Source organism: Nyctibius grandis, chromosome 2, assembly GCF_013368605.1.
Source record: "Nyctibius grandis isolate bNycGra1 chromosome 2, bNycGra1.pri, whole genome shotgun sequence".
NCBI classification, from domain to species: domain Eukaryota; kingdom Metazoa; phylum Chordata; class Aves; order Nyctibiiformes; family Nyctibiidae; genus Nyctibius; species Nyctibius grandis.
In genome coordinates, this window is record NC_090659.1 from 123,902,019 (window position 1) to 123,928,279 (window position 26,261).

At 45.6% G+C, this 26,261-nt stretch overlaps 1 protein-coding gene across 1 annotated transcript in view; it reads right to left on the reverse strand.

The window, feature by feature from the left end:
* Window positions 1-16,839: 16,839 nt before the first annotated feature.
* The window catches only part of ACER3 (alkaline ceramidase 3), a 64,715-nt gene continuing 55,293 nt past the window's right edge, over window positions 16,840-26,261 (reverse strand). The window contains exons 9-11 of the mRNA XM_068425287.1: window positions 25,249-25,353; window positions 23,556-23,601; window positions 16,840-23,316 (exon numbers count right to left, since the gene is read on the reverse strand). Of these exons, the coding sequence (XP_068281388.1) occupies window positions 23,263-23,316; window positions 23,556-23,601; window positions 25,249-25,353 (205 nt within the window). The 3' untranslated portion in view covers window positions 16,840-23,262. The remainder of the gene's footprint in view (window positions 23,317-23,555; window positions 23,602-25,248; window positions 25,354-26,261) is intronic.

Here is a 26,261-nt window from a genome sequence, read left to right on the forward strand (position 1 = left end):
CACGTATCCCAACAGTCCCTTCAACCCCCTGAACCAGGTACCATGCACCCATGTTTCCATCACATTCATCCCATGAGAACTTGTCATCTGGAAATTTCCCCACCATTATCAAGGCAGATATTTTCACTCTACGACCTACTCTCCTTTGGCAAGGAACATCTCTAGGACATATCCTGGAGGCTCCTAGGGTATTTCCTTCTATGTATTGCTTATCAGCCTAACCTTGACCCCAACATCAGCGTGCAGCAACTCCAGCACTTGTGCTGACTCCTGCACTTGGTGAGGAAGCCAACACCAAGCTCTGCTCCCAGACTGTCTCCAGTTACAGAGCTTGGGGAAGTTGCCTGAGGATTAATTAGAGAGGTCACCTCTACATCTCAGCTTCATCCGGGCTTAGCTTCAAACACTAGGCAAGCATAAAACCATTAGCGAGATCAAGATTTATTTGCTGCAGTACAGACTGGCTGGAAAGGGGGAGCTGAGGGTGTGGGAAAAAACAACAGCGATGTAATTCTTCCTGTAAACCCCAGCAGCAAGGCACTGCTCAGCATCCTCGTCTAACCCCTAAACCATAATTCAGCTGCTGTGGTTGGGAGTCCAGGAGAGCCTTGACTTGGGTACAACTCCTCAATGCATGCTCAGAAATCATCCTCTTTTCTTGCAGTGTCTAGTGATCGGCTTCTGCCCCTTCCTCCTCTGCAAGTTTTATATTTTAGGGGAAAAAACTGTACTGTAGCCAACATGAGTGTGTAGGAAAAGGAGATGTTCCCGAATGCACTTTTTTTTTTCAAAGAGATCTTCGACACCAGTAGTTTTTCATTGCTGCTGGCTTGTGAAATGACTCAACCATCATTTTAAAAGCACTGGATACACCTTTTTATGATACACTGGGAAAAGCAGCAATTATCCAGCACTGCTGACGAGACCGGTGGATACCACCTGCGTTGGGCAGATACCCCCCTCACACCAGTAACACAGATGACAACTATACCAATGGCATCTCGCGTGCCTTGATTCCTCTCTTGTTTCCAAGTTTTAGAGAACAAGGATGTCTCAATCAGAAATCTTGAGGAGAACGTGACCCTAATTTTAAATGGTCTGTGGAGCCAGTGCAGGCTCAGGCATTGCATACATGGTGTTGAGGCCCCCTAAACCTTCAGAGGGTTCCTGGGAAGGCTTCTCCACCAACCCTAAAACTACGATATGCCCAAGGCCCACCTAAGCTTCAGCAAACCCTCCTGAGCTAGCTGCTTTTTTTTTTTTAAAACCTCATTTACTCAGCCCGCCCGATCGCTTTCCCCCCTCTTTTGCACAACACAACTGCATTAGTGTCCTGGTTTGGCCTAAACCAGGCCGATTTTCCTTTCAGTGATTTTTACTTTCAGCTAAGTCTCCTCTAAATAACTGCACTTTCTGAAACTAACTGCATGTTTTTGCAGACAGTGTCTGCTTCCAGGACTGATAACGCTCAAAGTTTGTAGTTATCACTGAGGCACCGGTAGGGATGTTATGCAGAAAGGCTCTTGCTGTACTTGTTCTTGAGAGAAACCAAGGTCACTGCTGAATTCCTCACTGCTTACGAGTGAAGAGCCGAAGGGGGGTCGCAGCTGCAGGGGGGAGCAGACAGGGCAGGTGACCCAAAATTGACCAACGAGGGTATTCCATCCCAGACACGTCATTCTCAGTATAAAGGGGGGGGATCACGAGGGTCTCGCGCTCTTTCTGCTATGGCCGGTGTCCAAGGAGGACTCCGTCTGTTTTCCTGCTGCCCCCGATCCCGATCCGTGCGTCCCTGAATCCAGCTCTCGACCGTCGCTAGGCCCAGCCTGGGCCTTCCCGGAGCCTGCCCTGCAGTGCCAGTGGTGACGTGGCTGACTTCAGGGGAGCTCAATCTTGGTTTTGTATATATATTTGTCTATATTTGATTATTTCTATTATTGTTATTATACTCTTTTTCATTATTATAGTTTATTAAAACTGTTTTAACTTTCCAACCCAGAAGTCTCTCTCCCTTTTCCCTTTCCCTTTCCCTCTGGGGGGAGGGGGGGGGGGATAACAGAGAGCATCTGCTGCAGGTTTAATCGCCAGCCCAGCTTTAAACCGTGACAGATTTATTGGTGCCCAACGTGGGGCACGAGAGAAGCTCCGACAGGTTGCTCTGATAAGTCGAATCCCAGCTCCAGTGGGAGGAGACCCGGAGAGCTCAGCCAAGAGAGTATCAGATTTCTTCCTTTGAGATTTACGAGGGGTTGGAAATTAAAACAGATAGTGAAGATGATAATGTTATTTGTGAGCCTTGTGTTACCTCTTTTCTTTATAAAGCTTGTTTTAGAGTTAAGTGTAATAATACCTTACTTGCCGTATGCGCTGTGTGTTAGTGCTTTCATGTGGTTTAACAGGGCGTGCTGGACGAAATGTGTCATTTTGGTATGGGTTGTGATACTGATTTATGTCGTGATAAACTGGGCAGTTATTATTCCGATCTCTTATCTCTACGATACAATGATAGGCAGCTTTAATCGCAAATCGGTAGCTGCGCACACCGGGCGTCTTCTAACTGATTTTGATAGTATCTGCTCCTTTTTTGCCAAGCTGATCCCTGCAAAATTCGAACAGGGCATGTTTTTATTTGTGTGTGTCCTGAATGTGTTTCTGGTGTGGTATGTGATTAGATGTCAGTGCAGCAACAGCGGTAGGTATCATGCTGCCCCTGCAACCAGGAGAAAACACCGAAAGAAATCAGCTAGTAAAGTGAAGGATGATGACTCAGAGCCTTCTAAGGCAGAGCCAGCACAGGACCCAGGTGAGGGCCCTTCTCAGTCAGAGTCAGGGCCTGACACAGATGGGGGTTTCCTTGATCGTCTTTTTAAAGCAGACCCATCACACAAGAAAGGTCCTTCTAAAGCAGAACAATCACAGGAGGACGAGGACTCGGACGTAGAGATAACCTACCACTCCTTATCCCTGAAAGAACTGCGAAGTATAAGGAAAGACTTTAGTCGTTATGACCGTGAGCCAATTATTACCTGGTTGCTCCGATGCTGGGATAATGGGGCGGATAGCATAGAATTGGATGGTAGAGAAGCCAGACAGTTGGGATCCCTATCCAGAGATGGTGGTATTGATAAGATGCTTCCAAGAAGGTCAAACACTATCAGTCTCTGGAGGCGACTCTTGTCAGCTGTAAAGAGCAGGTATCCCTACAAAGATGATGTTATGAGCCACCTGAGCAACTGGATCACTATAGAAAAAGGTATTAACTACCTTAGAGAACTAGCTGTGCAAGAGATCATTTATAGACACCCATGGGACATTGTAGATCCTGTAAATCCTGATGAAGTGGAATGCAACCGATCCATGTTCCGGAAGGTTGTGAGGAGTGCTCCACCAACACATGCCCATACATTGTCAATATTAGTCTGGGGAGAAGATGCTATGGCACGACCTAGTGTGGGCGAAATGGCTAACTGTATGCGACAGTATGAAGATAGTATTTCTTCCCCACTGCAGGCCACAGTTTGCTTTTACCTGGAGAGGTATCCAGTACACCTGGAATCGACTGCCCCAGGGGTGGAAACACAGTCCTACTATTTGCCACGGACTGATCCAGACTGCACTAGAAGAGGGTGGAGCTCCAGAACATTTGCAATATATTGATGACATCATTGTATGGGGTGATACAGCAGCAGAAGTTTTTGACAAAGGGGAGAAAATAATCCAAATTCTTCTGCAAGCTGGTTTTGCCATAAAAAGAGGCAAGGTCAAGGGGCCTGCCCGGGAGATCCAGTTTTTAGGGATTAAATGGCAAGATGGGCGTCGCCAGATCCCGATAGAGGTGATCAACAAAATAACAGCTATGTCCCCACCAACTAACAAAAAGGAAACACAAGCCTTCTTAGGCATTGTGGGTTTCTGGAGAATGCATATTCCAGATTACAGCCAGATTGTACGCCCTCTTTATCAGGTGACCAGAAAGAAAAATGATTTTCAGTGGGGCCCTGAACAACAACAGGCTTTTGAACAGATTAAACAAGAGATTGTGCATGCAGTAGCCCTTGGACCAGTCCGTATGGGACAAGATGTTAAAAATGTGCTCTACACCTCAGCTGGGGACAATGGTCCTACCTGGAGCCTCTGGCAGAAAGTGCCAGGGGAGACTCGAGGTCGACCCCTAGGATTTTGGAGTCGAGGATACAAGGTCTCCGAGGCCAATTACACCCCAACTGAAAAAGAGATACTGGCAGCATATGAAGGAGTTAGAGCTGCCTCAGAGGTAATCGGTACTGAAGCACAGCTTCTCCTGGCACCCCGATTACCAGTACTAGGCTGGATGTTCAAGGGTAAGGTTCCTACTACTCATCATGCAACTGATGCTACATGGAGTAAATGGATTGCATTAATTACACAGAGGGCTCGAATAGGAAACCCTAATCGCCCAGGAATCTTAGAAGTGATCATGGACTGGCCAGAAGGCAAAGACTTCGGAATGCCACCAGAAAAGGAGGTGACACGTGCTGAAGAAACCCCACCGTATAATGAACTACCAGAGGATGAGAAGCAGTATGCCCTGTTCACCGATGGATCCTGCCGTCTTGTAGGAAAGCATCGGAAGTGGAAAGCTGCTGTATGGAGTCCTATACGACGAGTCACAGAAGCCACAGAAGGACAAGGTGAATCAAGTCAATTCGCAGAGGTAAAAGCCATCCAGCTGGCTTTAGGCATTGCTGAACGAGAAAAGTGGCCAAGGCTGTATCTTTATACTGACTCATGGATGGTGGCAAATGCCTTGTGGGGGTGGTTAAAGCAGTGGAAGCGAAGCAACTGGCAGCGTAAAGGTAAACCTATTTGGGCTGCTGAACTGTGGCAAGATATTGCTGCTCGGCTAGAGAAACTAGTTGTGAAGGTACGTCATGTAGATGCTCACGTACCTAAAAGTCGGGCAACTGAGGAACATCGAAACAACCAACAAGCAGATCAGGCTGCTAAAGTGTTCCAAATAGATTTGGACTGGGAACATAAAGGTGAACTATTTTTAGCTCGGTGGGCTCATGACACTTCAGGTCATCAAGGGAGAGATGCAACATACAGATGGGCTCGTGACCGAGGGGTGGACTTAACTATGGACTCTATTGCACAGGTTATCCATGATTGTGAAACATGCACCGCAATTAAGCAAGCCAAACGGTTAAAACCTTTGTGGTATGGGGGGCGGTGGTTGAAATATAAATATGGGGAGGCCTGGCAAATTGACTACATCACACTCCCTCAAACCTGCCAGGGTAAACGTTATGTGCTTACCATGGTGGAGGCAACCACCAGATGGCTGGAAACATACCCTGTGCCCCATGCCACTGCCCGGAACACTATCCTGGGCCTCAAAAAGCAAATCTTGTGGCGACATGGCACACCAGAGAGAACTGAGTCGGACAATGGTACTCATTTCAAAAACAGTCTCATAGATAACTGGGCCAAAGAGCATGGCATCGAATGGGTATATCACATCCCCTATCATGCACCCGCATCTGGGAAAATTGAACGGTATAATGGGCTGTTAAAAACTACCCTAAAAGCAATGGGGGGTGGAACCTTTAAAAACTGGGATAAACATTTGGCACAAGCTACCTGGTTAGTTAACACCAGGGGATCTATCAACCGAGCTGGCCCTGCTCAGTCAGACCTTTTACATACAGTAGAAGGGGATAAATTCCCTGTGGTGCATGAAAGGAATCTGTTGGGAAAAACTGTCTGGGTTCTTCCTGCTACAGGCAAAGGTAAACCCATTCATGGGATTGCTTTTGCTCAAGGACCTGGATGTATTTGGTGAGTGATGCTGCAGGATGGTGGAGTCCGATGTGTCCCTGAAGGTGATTTGATCTTGGGTGAGAATACTTAATTCTGAACTGCATGATGTTAATTGCTGCATAATACTAACAGTGTTCATAAGTGTCTTTCAGGTTGAAGCAGTGGTGATGAGACTGGAGCTAGCTGCAAGTGGCGTCCAGTAACCTCCTCAAGACTGACATCTTTAACCTGCAACCCGTGGGCACGAACTGTGACAAAGCTCATACCATCTCTCCTACCCTGGGAGACTCCTAGCCAGATGGAAACCCACAATCCCGAACTAAATGAACTTGATTAACTTTTTTTTGTATAGAGATGAATCATAAACTAATGTTATCTGTATATATTTTAAAATGAAAAGTTAGTGGTGATTTGAGTATGACGTGAATGGTATGGAATAAGGGGTGGAATGTCCTGGTTTGGCCTAAACCAGGCCGATTTTCCTTTCAGTGATTTTTACTTTCAGCTAAGTCTCCTCTAAGTAACTGCACTTTCTGAAACTAACTGCATGTTTTTGCAGACAGTGTCTGCTTCCAGGACTGATAACGCTCAAAGTTTGTAGTTATCACTGAGGCACCGGTAGGGATGTTGTGCAGTAAGGCTCTTGCTGTACTTGTTCTTGAGAGAAACCAAGGTCACTGCTGAATTCCTCACTGCTTACGAGTGAAGAGCCGAAGGGGGGTCGCAGCTGCAGGGGGGAGCAGACAGGGCAGGTGACCCAAAATTGACCAACGAGGGTATTCCATCCCAGACACGTCATTCTCAGTATAAAGGGGGGGGATCACGAGGGTCTCGCTCTCTTTCTGCTATGGCCGGTGTCCAAGGAGGACTCCGTCTGTTTTCCTGCTGCCCCCGATCCCGATCCGTGCGTTCCTGAATCCAGCTCTCGACCGTCGCTAGGCCCAGCCTGGGCCTTCCCGGAGCCTGCCCTGCAGTGCCGGTGGTGACGTGGCTGACTTCAGGGGAGCTCAATCTTGGTTTTGTATATATATTTGTATATATTTGATTATTTCTATTATTGTTATTATACTTTTTTTCATTATTATAGTTTATTAAAACTGTTTTAATTTTCCAACCCAGAAGTCTCTCTCCCTTTTCCCTTTCCCTTTCCCTCTGGGGGGAGGGCGGGGGATAACAGAGAGCATCTGCCTCAAGTTTAATAGCTGGCCCAGCTTTAAACCGTGACAATTAGTCAAGTAAATGAATAACGATGCATTTTCTGAGCAGACCTGTGGTGCTGCCAAGAAGCTGTTGCCTCATTAAATCTGTGTCATAACTACTTTCACTCACCCAAGGATGCATGTCTTGGCTGCTGGGCAGTGTACACAAGTTGAGAATTTGGGCTTTTTTTGTGTTTCAGACTCTTGGTGCTTTTTTTAAAGGAGATGGCGTCGCACAGTCCATGGGCAGAGCAACAGAGAAGGAACCAGGAACCCTCAGATCCTGCAAAAAAGCAAATGTTCATCTGTTTTTCAGAGAAAAACATATCCATCTCACAGTTAGCATTTTCTGTTTTGCAGTGTGGAAGGAAGAGCAGTTACTCCAATTCTTTCCCAACTCTGCAACCACCCTGGTTCATGCTGTAATTACGCCTGATCTCATTAATGAAGCGCCACCAGACCTGGCTGGGATTTGGAGAGGAGATCTAGGGATAAGACAGGTGTTGCAAGAAATGGCAGGGCTGATTCACAGCTTGGCGATCTTCCCTCTGAATCAGCGTGAAAATAATTAATAACCCAGGCTAGCAATGGGGGACAGCAGCCAGCTAGATAATTATATGGTCCTCCTTACAACCTACAATCCTCATTTTTTAGTAACTCAAGTAATATCTCATTTATTTGCCAGTCACAAAGAAAGGGGACTGATAGGACAAGAGGACACAGCCTCAAGCTTCGCCAGGGGAGGTTCAGGTTGGACATTAGGAAGCATTTCTTCTCAGAAAGGGTCATTAGCCATTGGAAGGGGCTGCCCAGGGAGGTGGTGGAGTCACCATCTCTGGATGTGTTTAAGAAAAGACTGGACATGGCACTTAGTGCCATGGTCTAGTTGCCATGGTGGTGTCAGGGCAATGGTTGGACTCGATCCCAGAGGTCTCTTCCAAACTGGGTGATTCTGTGATTCTGTGTAATTAGCAAACAAGTGGATTGTGTGAAGCGTTTGGTAAGGGAAAGCGAAGACAAAATTATTAGCTTTGCCTTAAATTCTCAGTGGAGCCTCTCGTTTCATCTGGGTGGGTGGTTGCAGCTTAAATCCATCCCTTGGACTTGCTGTGGTGCTTTTGGTGGATCTCAGCTGGTCTGGGCTGTGGAATGAGATATTTTCAGAATCAATTTTTTTCAGAATCAATCAGGCTGGAAGAGACCTCTGGGATCATCGAGTCCAACCATTGCCCTGACACCACCATGGCAACTAGACCATGGCACTAAGTGCCATGTCCAGGCTTTTCTTAAACACATCCAGAGATGGTGACTCCACCACCTCCCTGGGCAGCCCGTTCCAATGTCTAATGACCCTTTCTGAGAAGAAATGCTTCCTAATATCCAACCTGAACCTCCCCTGGCGAAGCTTGAGGCTATGTCCTCTTGTCCTATCACTAGTTGCCTGGGAGGAGAGGCCGACTCCCACTCCACTACAACCTCCCTTCAGGTAGTTGTAGACTGCAATAAGGTCACCTCTGAGCCTCCTCTTCTCCAGGCTAAACACCCCCAGCTCCCTCAGCCGTTCCTCATAGGTCAGACCCTCCAGACCCTTCACCAGCTTGGTCACTCTCCTCTGGACTCGCTCCAACACCTCAACAACTTTGCAACACCTACTTGTTGCTGCATGGAGCCAGTGGGACAGGCTTGGGATGCCTGACCCAGGTGCTACATCCTTCAGAAGCCTTTGGTCTTGCTCAAAGGGTTCCCAGGGGGATGGCACTCTCACATGGGCATCCCTGTGTTTTAAAGGGGAAAAACAGAAAAAAACAGACCCAGCAGAGATCATATAGCCTAAAAAGACCAATTGCCATGTATAGTAGGGGTTGAGGAAAGTATGAGGCTGGGAAATCGTACTGCCCAAGGATATAAATCCATCCCAAAGCATCCAGATTGTTTCCTCTTTGCACATGGTGTTTTAATGAGTCTAATGATATACACAGCCAATGAAATGTCTTTTAATTGCTATATGTCTTGGCCAAAAAGAGGGCATTGATGCAAAAAAGAGAGAGAGGAAAAAAGGGTTTCAGAATTGAGAAGTTAAAATCATTGAATCACGGAATGGTTTGGGTTGGAAGGGACCTTAAAAATCATCTAGTTCCAGCCCCCTGCCATGGTTTCTATTTCAACCTTGAAGACAGGAAAAAAAAATAATCCAGTTCAGTGATATTAAAAAGAAGTTCAGTGCCATTGATAGTTTAGAGAAAAAAAGGAAGATGGAAAATCCCTGTTGACACTCAGCTTCTTACAAGGAATAAAGCCCAAAGGAGGGACAAGGCTTGTATCTAATTTAGACATTAGGGAAAACTTCCCAAGTCTGTCTTTGGAGCGGGCAGGCAGGGGAGACCGTGGCCTCCCTGTCCCCAGAGGTTTCAAACACCATGGAAAGGCTGTGTTGTGCCAGGGCATGGCAGCTGGGGGGAGCAGGTGGTGGGGATGGAGCATCATGCCGGCCCTAACTGGCTGACCCCGTCCCCCCATTAGCAAGGGGAAACAGGGTGACCCCCAGGCACAAGCAGCCCTGTGCTTTTGGGTCCAGCTCCCACTGCCACAGCATCGCTGCGTGCCAGTTTTTATCTGAGAGAGGGTGAGGCTCGATGTCCAAGTGGAGACCAGTGACGAGTGGCTTTCCTCAGGGGTCGGTATTGGGACCGGTCCTGTTTAACATCTTTGTCGGCGACATGGACAGTGGGATTGAGCGCGCCCTCAGCAAGTTTGGGATGACACCAAGCTGTGCGGTGCGGTGACATGCTGGAGGGAAGGGATGGCATCCAGAGGGACCTGGACAGGCTGGAGAGCTGGGCCTGTGCGAACTGCATGAAGTTCAACAAGGCCAAGTGCAAGGTCCTGCACGTGGGTCGGGGCAATCTCAAGCACAAATCCAGGCTGGATGGAGAATGGATTGAGAGCAGCCCTGAGGAGAAGGACTTGGGGGTGATGGGTGATGAGAAGCTCACCATGAGCCGGCAATGTGCGCTTGCAGCCCAGAAAGCCAACCGTGTCCTGGGCTGCATCCTCAGCAGCGTGGCCAGCAGAGTGAGGGAGGGGATTCTGCCCCTCTGCTCCGCTCTCGTGAGACCCCCCCTGCAGTGCTGCGTCCAGCTCTGGGGCCCCCAACAGAAGAAGGACATGGAGATGTTGGAGCGAGTCCAGAGGAGGCCACAAAGATGCCCAGAGGGCTGGAGCACCTCTGCTATGGAGACAGGCTGAGAGAGTTGGGGCTGTTCAGCCTGGGGAAGAGAAGGCTCCGGGGAGACCTTCTAGCACCTTCCAGTACCTGAAGGGGCTACAGGAAAGCTGGAGAGGGACTTTTTACAAGGGCATGGAGTGACAGGATGAGGGGGAATGGTTTTAAACTGAAAGAGGGGAGATTTGGATTAGATATTAGGAAGAAATTGTTGACTGTGAGGGTGGTGAGACACTGGCCCAGGCTGCCCAGAGAAGCTGTGGCTGCCCCCTCCCTGACAGTGTTCAAGGCCAGGTTGGATGAGGCTTTGAGCAACCTGGTCTAGTGGAAGGTGTCCCTGCCCATGGCAGGGGGGTTGGAACTAGATGGTCTTTAAGGTCCCTTCCAACCCAAACCATTCTGTGATTCTATGAGTTAATCAGTGAAACAGCTCAGCCAGGGACATGGGGCATCGTCCCTTCCTCCGGGCACCTGAATGGAGGAGGTGTTGCCCCAGTTGTACCCACAGATTGATGTTGTCAAACCGGGCTCTGCCAGGGGAAATGCCACAGCGTGATGTCTGGGTCAGCGCAAGTGCCTGCAGGTATCACGTCAGCCACTTGTGAAGAACAGGGTGGGCTATAGCTCTGATGGGCTACTCTACCCATCAGAGGAGCCCTGCTGAACCCCAGCCTGGTGTTGAACAGCGAAGCCAAGAAAAAAAATAAACGAGGCCTTTAACGCAAGAGCAGTTGGGTTTTACTCTTCACATTGACATGGGCCATACCTTCACAGCTCATATAGATATATGTTTCTTTCTGGGACCGATGTACGAGACTTACAACTACTGTCACACCTTAATGAATAACACCGGAGACTCCTTCTGGTCTCCCTCATTTCCTGATTCCTGAATTCAAGCTGCAGGAGCCATCTCTGATACTATCAGACTGTATATATATATATACCTATAATTAAAATATAGCTTAGCTGTCAGTGAGTGTTTCTCCCCTTTTGCTCTTTCTCGCTGATCCAAGATCTCTAAGCAGAAACAGCCAAGCTGGTATGGATTCAGGCAGGAAAACACCAGGGTTTCACTTGGAATCGTGGGCTGTAAAGGGATGCTTTCCTCCACCTCCAACCTTCCCACCTGAGGATGTTTCTGCTCCAGATACTCATCACCCCCCTTGCTGGAGGTAATTGCCTCCACCACTCTGTCTAGCCTGATTCAATCTACTTAAGGTAAGAATGACCATGTTTTTATGTTGATTTAGGGTTATGTCTTTAAAAGACACGTCCTGAGTCGTGTATAAACATTGATTTCCCCTAAAGCCTGATCCATGCCAAGATCTCACCATGGGTTTGGGCTGGGGTTGTTGCTGTGGTGGTTGTACAAACCTGACGTGCAGCTGCTGATGTGCCCTGTGATGCTTACTGGAGAGGAAGGGGTCTGCTGGGATGTAACCTGGATCATGGTATGGGAAAAGGGGCTTTTACTCACAGAATCACAGAATCAATGAGGTTGGAAGAGCCCTCTGGGATCATCGAGTCCAACCATTGCCCTGACACCACCATGTCAACTAGATCATGGCACTAAGTGCCATGTCCAGTCTTTTCTTAAAAACATCCAGAGATGGTGACTCCACCACCTCCCTGGGCAGCCCCTTCCAATGTCTAATGACCCTTTCTGAGAAGAAATGCTTCCTAATGTCCAACCTGAACCTCCCCTGGCAAAGCTTAAGGCTATGTCCTCTTGTCCTATCACTAGTTGCCTTGGAGAACTCCATCCTGAACATGAACACCACATGACATGAGCATATGGACAAACCCACCAAGTATCAGAAGTCCCGGGCATTACTGAAGAGCCACAACTGCTCTGGAGGGATGTATTTGAGTGCACGGGCTGCAAAGAAAATCGATAGCAAACCATCAAATTCAGGGGAACATGGCCCAGAGATCTTCAGCAGAAACAACTTCACAATGTTAATCAGCCCTCCTGCTCCAATTAATGCCAGCAGCAAGAAAACACAGCTGGTGTTTGTTTGCTTTTCAGATAAACCTGTATAAAAATATCCCTTCTGTAACAGCTCTTGCTTTGACGCTGTTGCTCGCAGGTTCATTGCTGGTTTTCATCTTGTAACTAGAACTTAATCTTGTTTTCATACCAGCTGAGGTGGGATGTTAAAAATAAGAAGATTAAGAAAAAAAAAAAGCAAATAGAGAAAAAAAAAACAAACCCTTGGAGGACTCCAAACGAACAAAATCCTGTTAACAATGACTCACAAGTGCCTGGACAGGTTTGCCTGGGTGCAGAGTGGATTTGCCTGTCCTGTTCATCACTTCTCTTACCTGAGGAAGTTGGACTTGTCCCCAGGCTTCTACAATAATGTTCTAACACATTTACTCCATTCTGCTGTTTGGCAGTGAGTCAACATGGCAGCTATGAGGAAAAAGCAGCGTTAAGGTTATGCATCCACATAAATCACTGCAGCTCTGCTGCTCGGCCAGCCTATAAACATTAGGGGCTTGACATGAGTTTACATCAGCAGAGTAAGTCAATTAATCCAATTTGTGTGGGATCATGCAAGCGGGTATTCATTAGCATTCACCTGCCTGATCTCAGCGATGAGAAAACACTGAGTCAGAGCCCTCGATGTCTCATGGGGTCGCTGTAGGTGCACGGTCCACAGGAGCTGCACACATGAAGCTCTGGCTGGTCCCCGTGCTGGCTCTATGTGCGTGTCAGTGCCATTAATTACTGCTAATTTCATTAAGTCAGCGTGTGCCTCTTGCATGCAAATTACAAGGTCAGTCTCAGTGAAGGAGATTAATGAGGTTGGACGTTTTTCAGTGGCTATTTGGATTGCCATAGCAGCTAGGAAGTGTCATGCTGGATGGCCGAGCCCAGAGAGTGGTGGTGAATGGGGCAAAGTCCAGCTGGCGGCCGGTCACTAGCGGTGTTCCCCAGGGCTCAGTTCTGGGGCCGGTGCTGTTCAATATCTTTATAGATGATCTAGACGTAGGGATTGAGTGCACCCTCAGTAAATTTGCAGATGACACCAAGCTGGGTGGGAGTGTCGATCTGCTGGAGGGTAGGAAGGCCCTACAGAGGGATCTGGACAGGTTAGATAGATGGGCCGAGACCAACGGCATGAGGTTCAACAAGAACAAGTGCCGGGTCTTACACTTCGGCCACAACAACCCCATGCAGCTCTACAGGCTGGGGAAGAGTGGTTAGAAAGCGGCCCAGCGGAAAGAGACCTGGGGGTGCTGATCGACAGCCGGCTAAACATGAGCCAGCAGTGTGCCCAGGTGGCCAAGAAGGCCAATGGCATCCTGGCCTCTCTTAGGAATAGTGTAGCCAGCCGGTCTAGGGAAGGGATCGTCCCTCTGTACTCGGCACTGGTGAGGCCGCATCTTGAGTACTGTGTCCAGTTCTGGGCCCCGCACTTCAAGAAAGATGTTGAGGTGTTGGAGCGAGTCCAGAGGAGGGCGACCAAGCTGGTGAAGGGTCTGGAGGGTCTGACCTATGAGGAACGGCTGAGGGAGCTGGGGTTGTTTAGCCTGGAGAAGAGGAGGCTCAGAGGTGACCTTATTGCAGTTTACAACTACCTGAAGGGAGGTTGTAGTGAAGTGGGAGTTGGCCTCTTCTCCCAGGCAACTAGCGATAGGACAAGAGGGCACAGCCTCAAGCTTCGCCAGGGGAGGTTCAGGTTGGACCTTAGGAAGCATTTCTTTTCAGAAAGGGTCATTAGACATTGGAATGGGCTGCCCAGGGAGGTGGTGGAGTCACCATCTCTGGATGTGTTTAAGAAAAGACTGGACATGGCACTTAGTGCCATGGTCTAGCTGACATGGTAGTGTAAGGGCAACGGTTGGACTCGATGATCCCTGAGGTCTCTTCCAACCTGGTTGATTCTGTGATTCTGTGATTCTGTAATGCACTGAGACCCTTGGGTGTTGCATGGGGGCAAGGTGAGACACCCAGCTTGGGGTTCTCTCACCTCGGTAAGGAGTTTAGGAGCCAGGATGCTGAATTAACTATATTGATTGCAAAATAGGTCTAAAATAAGTCCGTGCAGTTTCTCCTTGTAGGTTGGGATGTTTTCTCCGTCACACATGGTGCTCCACACATTAGTTCCGTGTTGGCAAACACAGGTTCCCTCACATGTACAAGGTAAATGAGAACATCCCAGCTCTGTTCCTGCTCAGGGTGCAGGGGACCTCCTTGAGCTCCAAGTCTCACCACGTCATTCCCTCTCGAGCTCTCAGGTGACTGAGGCTGAATCCAGATATTTTGTCCTTGTCCTGCCTCTGTTGATCCTCCCTCCTATGCCAGCACAACCGTGGTGTCTGTCTGTTCTGTCCCCATGGGGACCCATCAGAGGAGCCCTGCTGAACCCCAACCTGGTGTTGGACCTACCCCGTCAGACAACTCAAGTTTGCCCTGTCTTAGCTTTTGGAGAAGGGGCTGTTTGGGGAGGCAGAGACAGGGCAGATGGCCCTGAAGATGTTCTCTGGGGACACAGAGCTCTCCTGGGTAGTGCCAAATCACTGATCTCACCTCCAGCCATTTCAAGTCTTGTTTTCCATAAGGCCAGGAGGTAACATAAGCATGTTCAACAGAAGCATGTTGAGTGCTTGGTCCCTCTAGGTAAGAGCCAAGCCAAGATGACTTGGGCTGCTTGAAGTACATTCGCAGCAAAAAAAGAGTAACCCCCTGACCCACAGAGGAGACAGATCCATCATAGCTCCATTAGTGACTTCATTATCTCCACCATCTCCATGATGTAGCACCAAAGGTCACAGAATCAATCAGGTTGGAAGAGACCTCTGGGATCATTGAGTCCAACCATTGCCCTGACACTACCATGTCAGCTAGACCATGGCACTAAGTGCCATGTCCAGTCTTTTCTTAAACACATCCAGAGATGGTGACTCCACCACCTCCCCGGGCAGCCCATTCCAATGTCTAATGACCCTTTCTGAGAAGAAATGCTTCCTAATGTCCAACCTGAACCTCCCCTGGCCAAGCTTGAGGCTGTGCCCTCTTGTCCTATCGCTAGTTGCCTGGGAGAAGAGGCCGACTCCCACTTCACTGCAACCTCCCTTCAGGTAGTTGTAGGCTGCAATAAGGTCACCTCTGAGCCTCCTCTTCTCCAGGCTAAACAACCCCAGCTCCCTCAGCCATTCCTCGTAGGTCAGACCCTCCAGACCCTTCACCAGCTTGGTTGCCCTCCTCTGCACTCGCTCCAACACCTCAACATCTTTGTTGAAGTGCGGGGCCCAGAACTGGACACAGTATTCAAGATGCGGCCTCACCGGTGCCGAGTACAGAGGGACGATCACTTCCCTAGACCGGCTGGCTACACTATTCCTAATAGAGGCCAGGATGCCATTGGCCTTCTTGGCCACCTGGGCACACTGCTGGCTCATGTCAGGTCCATGCTGGATCTCCAGCTCCTCTGCCAAACTGGCAGCAACTGTCTCCACTGTGGGTACAGCACCGAGCACAGCTGGGTCTGGGGTTAGAGCCACTGGGATTAAAGTGTTGCAAATACATAGCTTCATTTTTAGCCTTTGAACAGGCTGAATAAAGAAAAAACAAGGGGCGAGTGTGGGGGGGAAGAGGGAATGGGAAATTAATAAAGCTGCAAGTAAATTTGCAGTCTTGAAAGAGAATTGCTAAGCTCAAAATTGAATTTTCTGGTTGGTAGGAGGTCTTTGACAGAACCACAATGTTTTTATCCCCAGGGAAATTTCGAAGTATAACTGAGTTCTGGGCTAGCCACAAGCTCCAAATGCAAAGCTGGATTTCACCCAGCCGAGCATTCAGGCAATGCTTGTCTGCGGAGCCTGGATGTGCCTCCCTGTGCAGCACCACCGAGCAGGCACCAAGGGGACGTGGCACTGGTTCCCCCAGACATTTACACCACTGGCTATGAGGGTTCCTGCCCTGTGGTTTGGCCCCCAAATATTTAGTTCAAGGTTGTCCCTGCAGCGACACAGCTGCAACAGACATGAGCAGGAGAAAATGGGGTCTCTGAGTATGACCTGGGAGAGCTGCCAGAAGTGGGGGGAATACCTGATGGTCACTACCTGACCCTGGCTGCTGGGGTGTGATGGGACTCGTTGGGTAAGAGCCTACTGGTCCATGATTTCTGCCTGGAGAGGTTCTGCCCTGCAGTGATTATCCTTCTCTCTCACTGAAAAAAAACAGGGAAAGGATGAGGCAAAGGATGTGCAAACTGCATGCTCCAAGCTGACAGCATGTTCACCTGATTCCTGCCTTGTCCTCTCCCACCCATGTCAGGCACCTGAATTCCCTTCTAACTGGTGTGCACTGGGGAAGGTCTTTAAGGTGAGAAGATCCTGCACTATTTGCAGTCAGTGCTACACCTCCGAGCAAGGTCCAGTGCTCGAAGGGCCCCAGCACAAGGCAGTAAAGACTGGGGAACCCCAGAGCCTTGCACTGGAGTTCAAAAGGAACACAATCACATCACCACAGGTCATACAAATCCCACTGTTCTAACTTGGGCACCTGCTATCCAAGACATACAACCACGCACCTACTGATGAGCATCAAGAGGAACCAGCCAGCCCCGTGCAACACAAAAGCCAAGAAACACCTGGGAAAAGTCAAGTTTAAAACAAAATTCTTTAATAATTTGAACTATAAAGACACAAATTAGTGCTTGACTGCAGCATGAATAACGAAATACATTAAATATTTCAAAGGTACTGTGCTTTGCAAAATATGATATGCTGATACATATAAGCGTAATGTTAGTTACCAGCTGGTTTGGTACGAAGAATCAGTTCAGTATATCAAAATTGTCACGAAACATTGCTCAATGCAGCTGTGTTTTACAGGTCAACTGCTATTCATCTGTCACAGCATCATTATCTATCTGCAACAATATACTGAATTTCGGGAAAAAAAACATTACCTTAGAACTGATAGTGTCAATGTTAGAAAGTTTGGTCATGTAACACGTGGGGTATTTCATGTCCGTTACAGGTGGACAGATGTTATTTGCTAAGACAGTAAACATCATCAGTGCATGGAGCTGAGTTCAGTAGTCAACATCAAATAGTCAACATCAGTTTGGAAGATCAAGAGAAAAATCAGTTCCCGTTCAGTCTAAGGAGTAACTACTGCTTACGCTGCTTGAAACTCTCTCTTCCAAAATCCAGGGAGCAATAGTATACACAACCAAACTTCTTCTGCAGCGACTGACCAAAGCTTTAATTTAGAAAACATTTTGGTAAATGATTTTCTATGAGCATGTGTGAAAGCCCATTCTAGTCAACATTGGCTTTGGAAACATATAGATGGTTCCAGAGCTTTGGGGAAAGAAGGATGAAACTGAGATTGTGCTTACAGGTATTCCTGTGGACAAATAACCAAAAGACCCTTCTATCCTTGCATTTTCCTCAACAATCTGCTCTAAACATCAGGCAGATTCAACTTGTGTGAAATACATGCAAAAAAAAAAAAAATTGGCAGGCACTGGTTTAGGGTCTTGCATTAGCTGGATTCTGAACTTGGTTCGTCTTAAATCTGCAATTACATGCTTAATCAAATCTAAACACTTTCAACAAGTAAAAAGGGAGAGTTCTGAAGTAAAGTTAGAGGTTCAGGCACCAACCCTGCCCCCAAAATTGTACATGTGAAGCCCCATATCCCCAGTCCTGTTCGGAGCATCTGGCTGGGAGCTCCAGTAATGGGGCTCTGCATAAAGTGCTTGCTTGACTGCTGCGCCCTCACGCTGCCTGTCACTGAACTACACACACTAAAATAAACAGCTGTGAGGCCAAATCCTCAACCAGCTTTCAGAGTCTGAAAAGATGCAACAGCATCAGGGATGTGGGGTAGTCAGGCACAAGTCTGAGCCAAGCAGAGGCAGCCATGTACTGGATAACTATGTTTCTGGAAAGCAATTAAAACCAGTGCTGTGACTCCTGCAGTAGAATTTTTAACAAAAACCAAACTGACCTCCTACTTACCAAGGACCTTGTCTTATGGACCCCAGGAGAAAACACAGCTTCAGCTCTCAGAAAAGACTTGTGACAAAGAGATCAGGCACTTGGCAGCTGTAGGCAGTCGTGAGCGAGAAACTGAACAAAGAAACCCAAAACCAGTCGTAATAGTTATACAGTATTTTCTCTGTAGTTATGTTATGGACTCTCAAACAAAGCTGGCAGAGGATGTTCCAGATGGATAAGAAATGTATTCATTCACGTACGACACAATCGGTGTCACGTTCCATCCTCACAAAAAAACAGCTGAATGATCTACAATGAACCGAATGTAACAGAGCCTACGTCACTTCTATGGTAACGAGTGAAGAGTCAGCATGGAAAGTTAAATGTATAAATAGCAAAACATTCAAGCTTGTTATGGAAGTATCTAAAGTGCAGTTATCAGGAGGGTGGCTGATGTAATACTACAGGATTCTGTGCTTAATCTTTTGTTATTCTCTTTCCATGTAAGATTTCTTAATCTCCTTCTGGCTTTCGCTTCTCGTGGGTAATAAAGACTCCATCATTTATCCCTCTTCATACAAAAATCTCACAGTTAAACAGTACTTTGCAGTTAAAGCCTCCCACCACCTACTTATAAAGCGCAGATGGGGTTTCTTTAAAGTAAACCACCTGTTTTACCTGAATATGTTAATTTAAATGATGGGGCACACATTCCGCCACAATTAAGGTGTGATCTTGGATTCTGAGGTCTACTGAAGAAAACAGCAGTGCTGCTTTGTTGGAGCTCGTCTTCCACTGAGAAGTGTTACACTGAATTGTTTCACCACCTGCTATCAAATGCCAAAAATATATCCACAGAGAGAAACAGGTTTAAAAAAATTCCACGCTATTACCAAAATTCTGGAATGCAGACTAAACAAGTTGGTAGTGACTGTGAGAAACACTCCTGATGCTGGGAGGATTTTCTATTGCTGAGAGTTTCACATGGAGGAGTTAGCTGAAAAACTCATTCAGCTGTTCGAAACCAGGTGTTGGAAGCAAATGCCCTGCAGCCAAAAGAATCAACTGCATTTCAAATCATACAATTTCCCTTCAGCCAAACAAGACAGCACAATATTAGATTAAAAGGGAATTAAAACTAATTATAAAACAGTATTTTCCATCACATCTCTTCCAAAACCAGGTAACACAAGTTATGCTGTTTGCATCTTAGCTTTAAATGCAACTTAACTGCCAAAAAGGTTTCACTTCACCTGTCTGAATTAAAGTCCTCCTACTTGTATCTCTTTCTAAAGCAGCCAGACTTCTCTGTGCAGATGAACAGCAGACTGAGCACAACCTAAAAGTGACAGACACCGAACAAGTCAGGATGTTTACAGAGTCAGCCAAGGATCAATACAATACTGTCGCCAGCCTCAGGGGCTGCATGGTCTAAGTCAGGCTGCTCTAACGTCTGCATATTCAGGCAGCTCTAATTAAGGGCACAGGTATTGTACAATACATGACAGAGGTAGATTGGCAAGTGCCAGAGTGCATATTGCGATTCTGACTGTGGGGTAAGTCTTCTAAACACTCGTGGGTGGCACATCTTCTTGGTGCTAAAACAAAAAGCATTAACATGAAGTCCGGAGATGGCTAATACTGCTAGCTACCACCACTGCCCTCAAACCATGGATGAGATTTGTCCTGATGGCAGATTTCTGTTTATCATGCCATATCTTCAGCTCTGGATAATGCACGTCTTGAGCTGTACCCGGAAAATCTAGACTCCTGGCATAAGGTATGGTGTTGATCTGTACTGGGAGAGTAATTCTGAGGTTTTTCTTTTATTTCCAAGGAAGATTTTTTCACCTCATGGTCTGCAGAACGACTTGCTGCTGATCTGTGCCAAGCCGATGGTCCTAAGGTGGCAGGTTTTCTGGTTCCTCACGGATGTTAAAGAATACGAGTTCATTGCTGTCAAGTCCGTCCAACGCATCCTGTAGGATTCGTATTAAACGACACCTGCTACTTCCATAATTCCCTTTAAAGTAGCTGCTGTCTGAATCCTACTCAAAAAAATAGGATCAAAAATGACCCACCTTATAAGATGTAGTGCAAGAAAAGTTTGGGATATGCTGCTCTAAGGTTTGTAGAAAAAAATCAGCATGTCATACAAGTGATATAAATAAAAAGCAATTTAACAGACATCTAACATTACAGGAGTAAGGATGGATGTCTTTCCAGGCACTAGAAAAGGCAGTCTGAATTTCAGTGACATGCAGTTAAAACTGGCTTGCCATTTTCGATATCACTCACAAGATCCGTAAGGCAGCGAAACCAAAGCACCCATAATTTTACATTATTTATGCTTGGAAGGATACACACGTAAATTACATTCTTCAGGGTCTAACGTAACCTGAAAGAAAGGCTGCTGGAAGGGTGGCAGAGGTGTGCATGGTTTTGGTCATTTGGAATGAAGAAAGAAGCCAATTTGCGTAATTTTTTTAAAGATAAAAAAATCAGTGACAAATGATACGTGAATGAAAAGCTAACAGCAGCATAAAACTAAAACAGGAGCTTTTCCAACTCTTTTTTAAAATCCTGACAATTTAATTCAATGAGATCTGAAAAGAAACATACACTTCCTAGTGTGGAGTTGCAAATGTGTAGGAGAATCAACAAATTTCTTTAAAATTTACCATTGTAGAGATGCCTTATCAATAAGAAAGTGGCTTTTCAGCACACTCTGGTTCCTGCAATTACAGGGAAACCAAACAGAGCCCCCAGATCCTCCAGTAAAAAAAATAAGGCCACTAAAATAAAGGTTTTGTTTGTTTTCTTAAAAATAACACCCTACCTAGCAGATGTCACAAGACCTGTTGATAGGTCTCGTTGCTGCACTGCTCCTATTACGGGACTCTTTCCTTAACTTAAAAAAACATGAACATACTAATAAGAAAATGGGATACAGTGTACAGGAGCATGCTTGAGAGAGCCTGGAGGTGAATATGCAGGCACTTATTTTTAAGCTACATTTTTAAAAGAGTTCTCAAATCTCTTTACAAAATTTATGCCTTCTGGATAATTAAAGATATTTGATCCAAGACAGCATTTTCCTACCTCTATTTTAGTTATTCCAACGTCTTTCAGTCTGTAGATCACTCAAATTTCCCAGAACAGATGCTGACCTTGTCTATGGAACTGGAGCCTACTGACAACAAATCTGTTTTAAAATTTTAATTCAAGAATCTTTATAGTGGTTTGCTGATTACAGGTTGAAATGCACTGCTATCAGCACGTGCTTAAACCTCACTGAAGTCACTCCAGGTTAAGTATCTTCTTCTAGCCCTGAGTTTGGGTCTATTTGATCCCAAGAGTCCAGGGTCAGTCACATAACAAAGCCACAATTTTATTTGGAGATTCACATCAGTAGGAGTGCTACTGATGGACAAGGAGGATGCAGCTGAGCTGCAAACAGGAAAAAAGAAAAAAAATATTAAAGGGAGGAGGCCATTTTAGACAGCTTTGATTGTACAATACAGATTTCAGTCTGACTTCTTCAGCAGTTGGAGCAAGGAACTGCTGGGAACTAACCAGGACTTTGTGATCTGGGAGACAGCTTTATAGCTACGTTACTGTGCCTTGCCGCTGCGGGCACATTTTAAATCAATACAGAATGGGATTTCCAATCAGTCTCAGCATTTCCCTTTTTTTCCTTCACTGCAAGAAGGATAAATCCGTCAGAGCATCAAAAACAGACAAAAATTGCATAGCATGGCAGCTGGGAGGCCCAGAGACAGCCCCCATTAGTTGCCCCAAGATCTGAAGGGTCAAAACCACAGCCTCCAATATGAGGTATATTTTGAAAAACTCTGTTAGTTCAATGTTTTCTTTACGCTTACTTACTAACTTTCATCAGCTGGGTAGATAAAAATTGCAGAAACCAGAGGGTTTGTCCCTCCCATTAATCCCCAAGTTTGACTTTAAAAAGGTGGTCAACTTTCCACAGGGTAACTATGTAATGGACAGATTAAGAGCAAGCAATCAAAGTGCTGCCAATTATATTTTGGGGTATCCTCAACATCAGTCTTGTTCTTTACTCTTTCTTCAATATTTCTGAATAAGAAGATGCTTCTGAAAGTCAGATTAATATTTAAGACTTACAAAATAAGGGAAAGAGGTGAATTCAAAGCTGAACTAGCACACATCTAAGGTGTTTGTCAATCTGTAGTATGAATGGGACATGGGGAGTAAAAAGTAAGGACAGAAAAAAGAGGCATGTAACTAATAATTATAAAAAATAAAAAAAGTGTTTCTTGTGTTTGTACAGTCACCCTGCAGTCTCCTGATGGATCACTGGTCAAACAAATTAGGAATTCAGTTTCCACACACAAACAAGAACCCCTATAACGCTTCACCACCTTAAATGTCTTCTGCCGGTCACACCCTGGAACATCCTCCACGATGTACCTCAGTTGGACTAAAGAGAAAATGGAAGCTTGGTACAAAATGAAATACATGGCACAGGTATCCCAACCGTTCTGCTTAAAATACAAATTGCAAAGGAGGCTGTGGAAAAGCAAGATAGAATAAAGCCCTAAATTAATCATTACATACTTCATTAATTGTATAAAAGTGCAAGATTAAAGTAGTTCAGGTTAAGCATTCAGTTCACTATAGGCCACATAAATGCTTGGCCAACAATGGCCTGTTTTTGTCATTCAGTTACTAATATTAGTTTAAACCACAGAAAGAACAACAACTGAATGAAAAAATGTATGCAATCCACTTCAAAAATGGTTAGTTTTCTGTGACCAGCACGAAATATTAGCTCAGTATCATCAGCTATACAATATATACATAAAAATATTGTGTCTTAATCTTTGTTTTAACAACTTAGAATAAAGCTGTACTAAACATTATTTCCCTAGTGTGCCAACTCTTTGTTCTGTTCCGGCCAGCTGGCCTAGTAACACAGAGAAGTCCTTTTATAGCAATGGTACTTGAACTGATCCATAATTTTGACACTTCAGCCACAGTAACTGTTGAATCGCTTTATTCAGCCAGGCTAGGTGACTCCCTAGGTCTCAGTCAAAGCTTCTTGGGTGGCTCCACAAGAAGAATAGGCCATATTCCAAAAACAAACTGTGAAAAGAGAAATAGGAAGAGGGGAAAGATTTCCTGGAATATTAAGTCTCTAGGAACAGAATGCAAACACTGTTAACCAGCTTTTCAACTGCGTTTCTTGGGATGTAAGTAGAAATCAAAGACAGTACCCTAATAGGCATAATCAGTGAGCCCCAAGTTGCTTTGAATGCAAGTTCAAAGCACAAGATATCCAAATGCTGCAGTGCATTAATGGACACAAAATATTGCTTGCTTACCTTCACCTTTGGCCTGTGTTTCAGGAAAAGTGTCCTTGTGTATAAACTGAGGAAAAGGAGAAATGTGTGCTTAAAATTTCAGGTATAAGACAGCGTATAAAATAATAATGATATACTAATCCCAGTTTTATTTTCCAGCTAGAAAAGAATTGCTTCTGTGATTGCAGAGCTCCCCATTCTACCTGGATTTACGCAGAATAGGAGACATTAGCCTACAGTAAATCTCTCCATGCTAGACTATGATTAGCAAACTAATCTACCCTATCACCTATGCGGGGAGAAAGACAGAAACCCAGAGATGTAAATTCTCTCTCCACGATGGAAAAGACTAAACAGGGACTAGAGCCTGTCATTTTGGAAGGATGAAATTAAATCAGTGTACCACAAAATACAGCAGATGTTAAGGGGGGGTGTGGAAGCAGCATAGCTTGATTCTGTATCTCATTTTTGTTCTTATACACCCTCTCTCCTCAGCAGATGTTTTCCTGTGCACAACCTCACTTTTTTAAGCAGACATAGGTGATGCCACTGTGGGGCTGTGAAAATACTAGGGAAACTGCTGCAGGGAAAGCATGTAGTTCATTGGGGTAGGACACACAAATCGGGCATCTGCACCTGCCCCAAGGGCTAGAGGACGAAAACCCAAATTATTTTCTCTGTGCAGCATGCTGGAAAAACCTCACCTATGCTATCCAAACTGTCTGCACCAGCTTGCTTTCTGTAAGGAATTTTCTTCAAAATATTATCTCAAGCCATTTAGGGCAGCAGACAATCTGTCAGCCAAAATGGAGCAGCTGTTTTGCACATACCATAACATATTTTATAAACACACATATATATACAGGTACATATAGATACACATCCACATATACATATATATATGTATATATAAAAAAGCTATCAGAATAGCTACTGGAAATGTACTTATTTTCCCTGCATTTTCCTTTTACCAGCTATTTTAACATCTGACAAAAAAAGAGAATACTGTGTTACATTAGAAAAGCTGATATGTAATCAAGGTTTCTCAACAACACAGAATGTATCTGTTAAACAGGTTAAGTGGTAAAACATTATTTCATTACATAACGAACAAACTACTGAAGTTCTTCAAATTCCAGGTTAAATTCTGGGTTTGTTCCTGGTTCCACTAGATGGTGGCAGAGAGCAAAAACAGAGACAAAAATCTCATTTAAGTCTCCTAAAATAATATCCTCCACTTCTGGGAACAGCTCTGCTCCAACCACTTCAGCCACCACCCTTCTGCTCTATAGCTTGATGCCTGCTAGTTTTCAGAAGCAACAGTGCCTATCAAAAAGATTAGCTATGCTTCTAAAATTAAACATGTTTAAGTACTTCAGGATTGCTGCTGAAGAACAGAAAGGTATTAATAGCTTATATTTTGAAATTAATATACTGTCAAATAGTTTTGCAGTTTAACTGCTACAGGGTTCCCATTTCTGAATTTCATTTTCCTGAAGAACCATCACTATTTAAAGACTAATGATTACATTTTGAAGAATATAAATTACAGAGTTTTTTAGACAGTTGCAAAGAGGAAAGAAAAACTCCCACCAGTTTAGTAAGAAGTAATTTTCCTCCTCTTCTGGCCAATACAACATTTTGAAGTAAATTTGAACCTGGGAAAACTCCTAAGACTGATTTAGGAACATCCAGTTTAGAAAACAATTCCTACCTTAGCAAGATATGAAGGTAAGAGCCCAGGCCTGTGAGGATATGCCACCACGCATGAAACTGTGTCACAGCTCCCACAACAGGAGGCATCTTCTCTCGTAGTGCTCTGTAAGAAAGAAACACCACACAATGTTGGGTTTTTTTTTCAAGCTAAGCAATCTCAAATCACAGCGCTTGATTGTCAGATCGCACATTGCTGTTTCTGCATCTCAGGCATGTGCTTCACGAGTGAGGCTTCACGTAGTCAGGCTTTCAGCAGGTGAGGAACAGCAGTTACACCTTATACTGGCAGTATAGGAAGATATTAGCAAACTGGCTTTCTTACACATCTAAAGAAAGCACACACTTCTTCATACAATGAGTGATCGGTTACTTCTGGACTCAAATTTCAAATAATATATTTATGGTATCCCACAGTCCCAAATGAGTTCTACCCTTCTGGAGGGTATGACCTATGAGGAGCGGCTGAGGGAGCTGGGGTTGTTTAGCCTGGAGAGGAGGAGGCTCAGAGGTGACCTTATTGCAGTCTACAACTACCTGAAGGGAGGTTGTAGTGAAGTGGGAGTCGGCCTCTTCTCCCAGGCAACTAGCGATAGGACAAGAGGACACAGCCTCAAGCTTTGCCAGGGGAGGTTCAGGTTGGACATTAGGAAGCATTTCTTCTCAGAAAGGGTCATTAGACATTGGAAGGGGCTGCCCAGGGAGGTGGTGGAGTCACCATCTCTGGAGGTGTTTAAGAAAAGACTGGACATGGCACTTAGTGCCCTGGTCTAGTTGACATGGTGGTGTCAGGGCAATGGTTGGACTCGATGATCCCTGAGGTCTCTTCCAACCTGGTTGATTCTGTGATTCTCCTCCCCAAAACCCGGTGAACTACTGTCCAGAGGATGAAATGCTGAGTTGAAGGTGTGAGAGAGGAAATGGGATACATCAGACATCACCACTTTACATTTGGCAATCACACCACCTATTCTCCAGCTCCCTGGAAGCTTCGCTTGCCTTTCTCTGTGTACT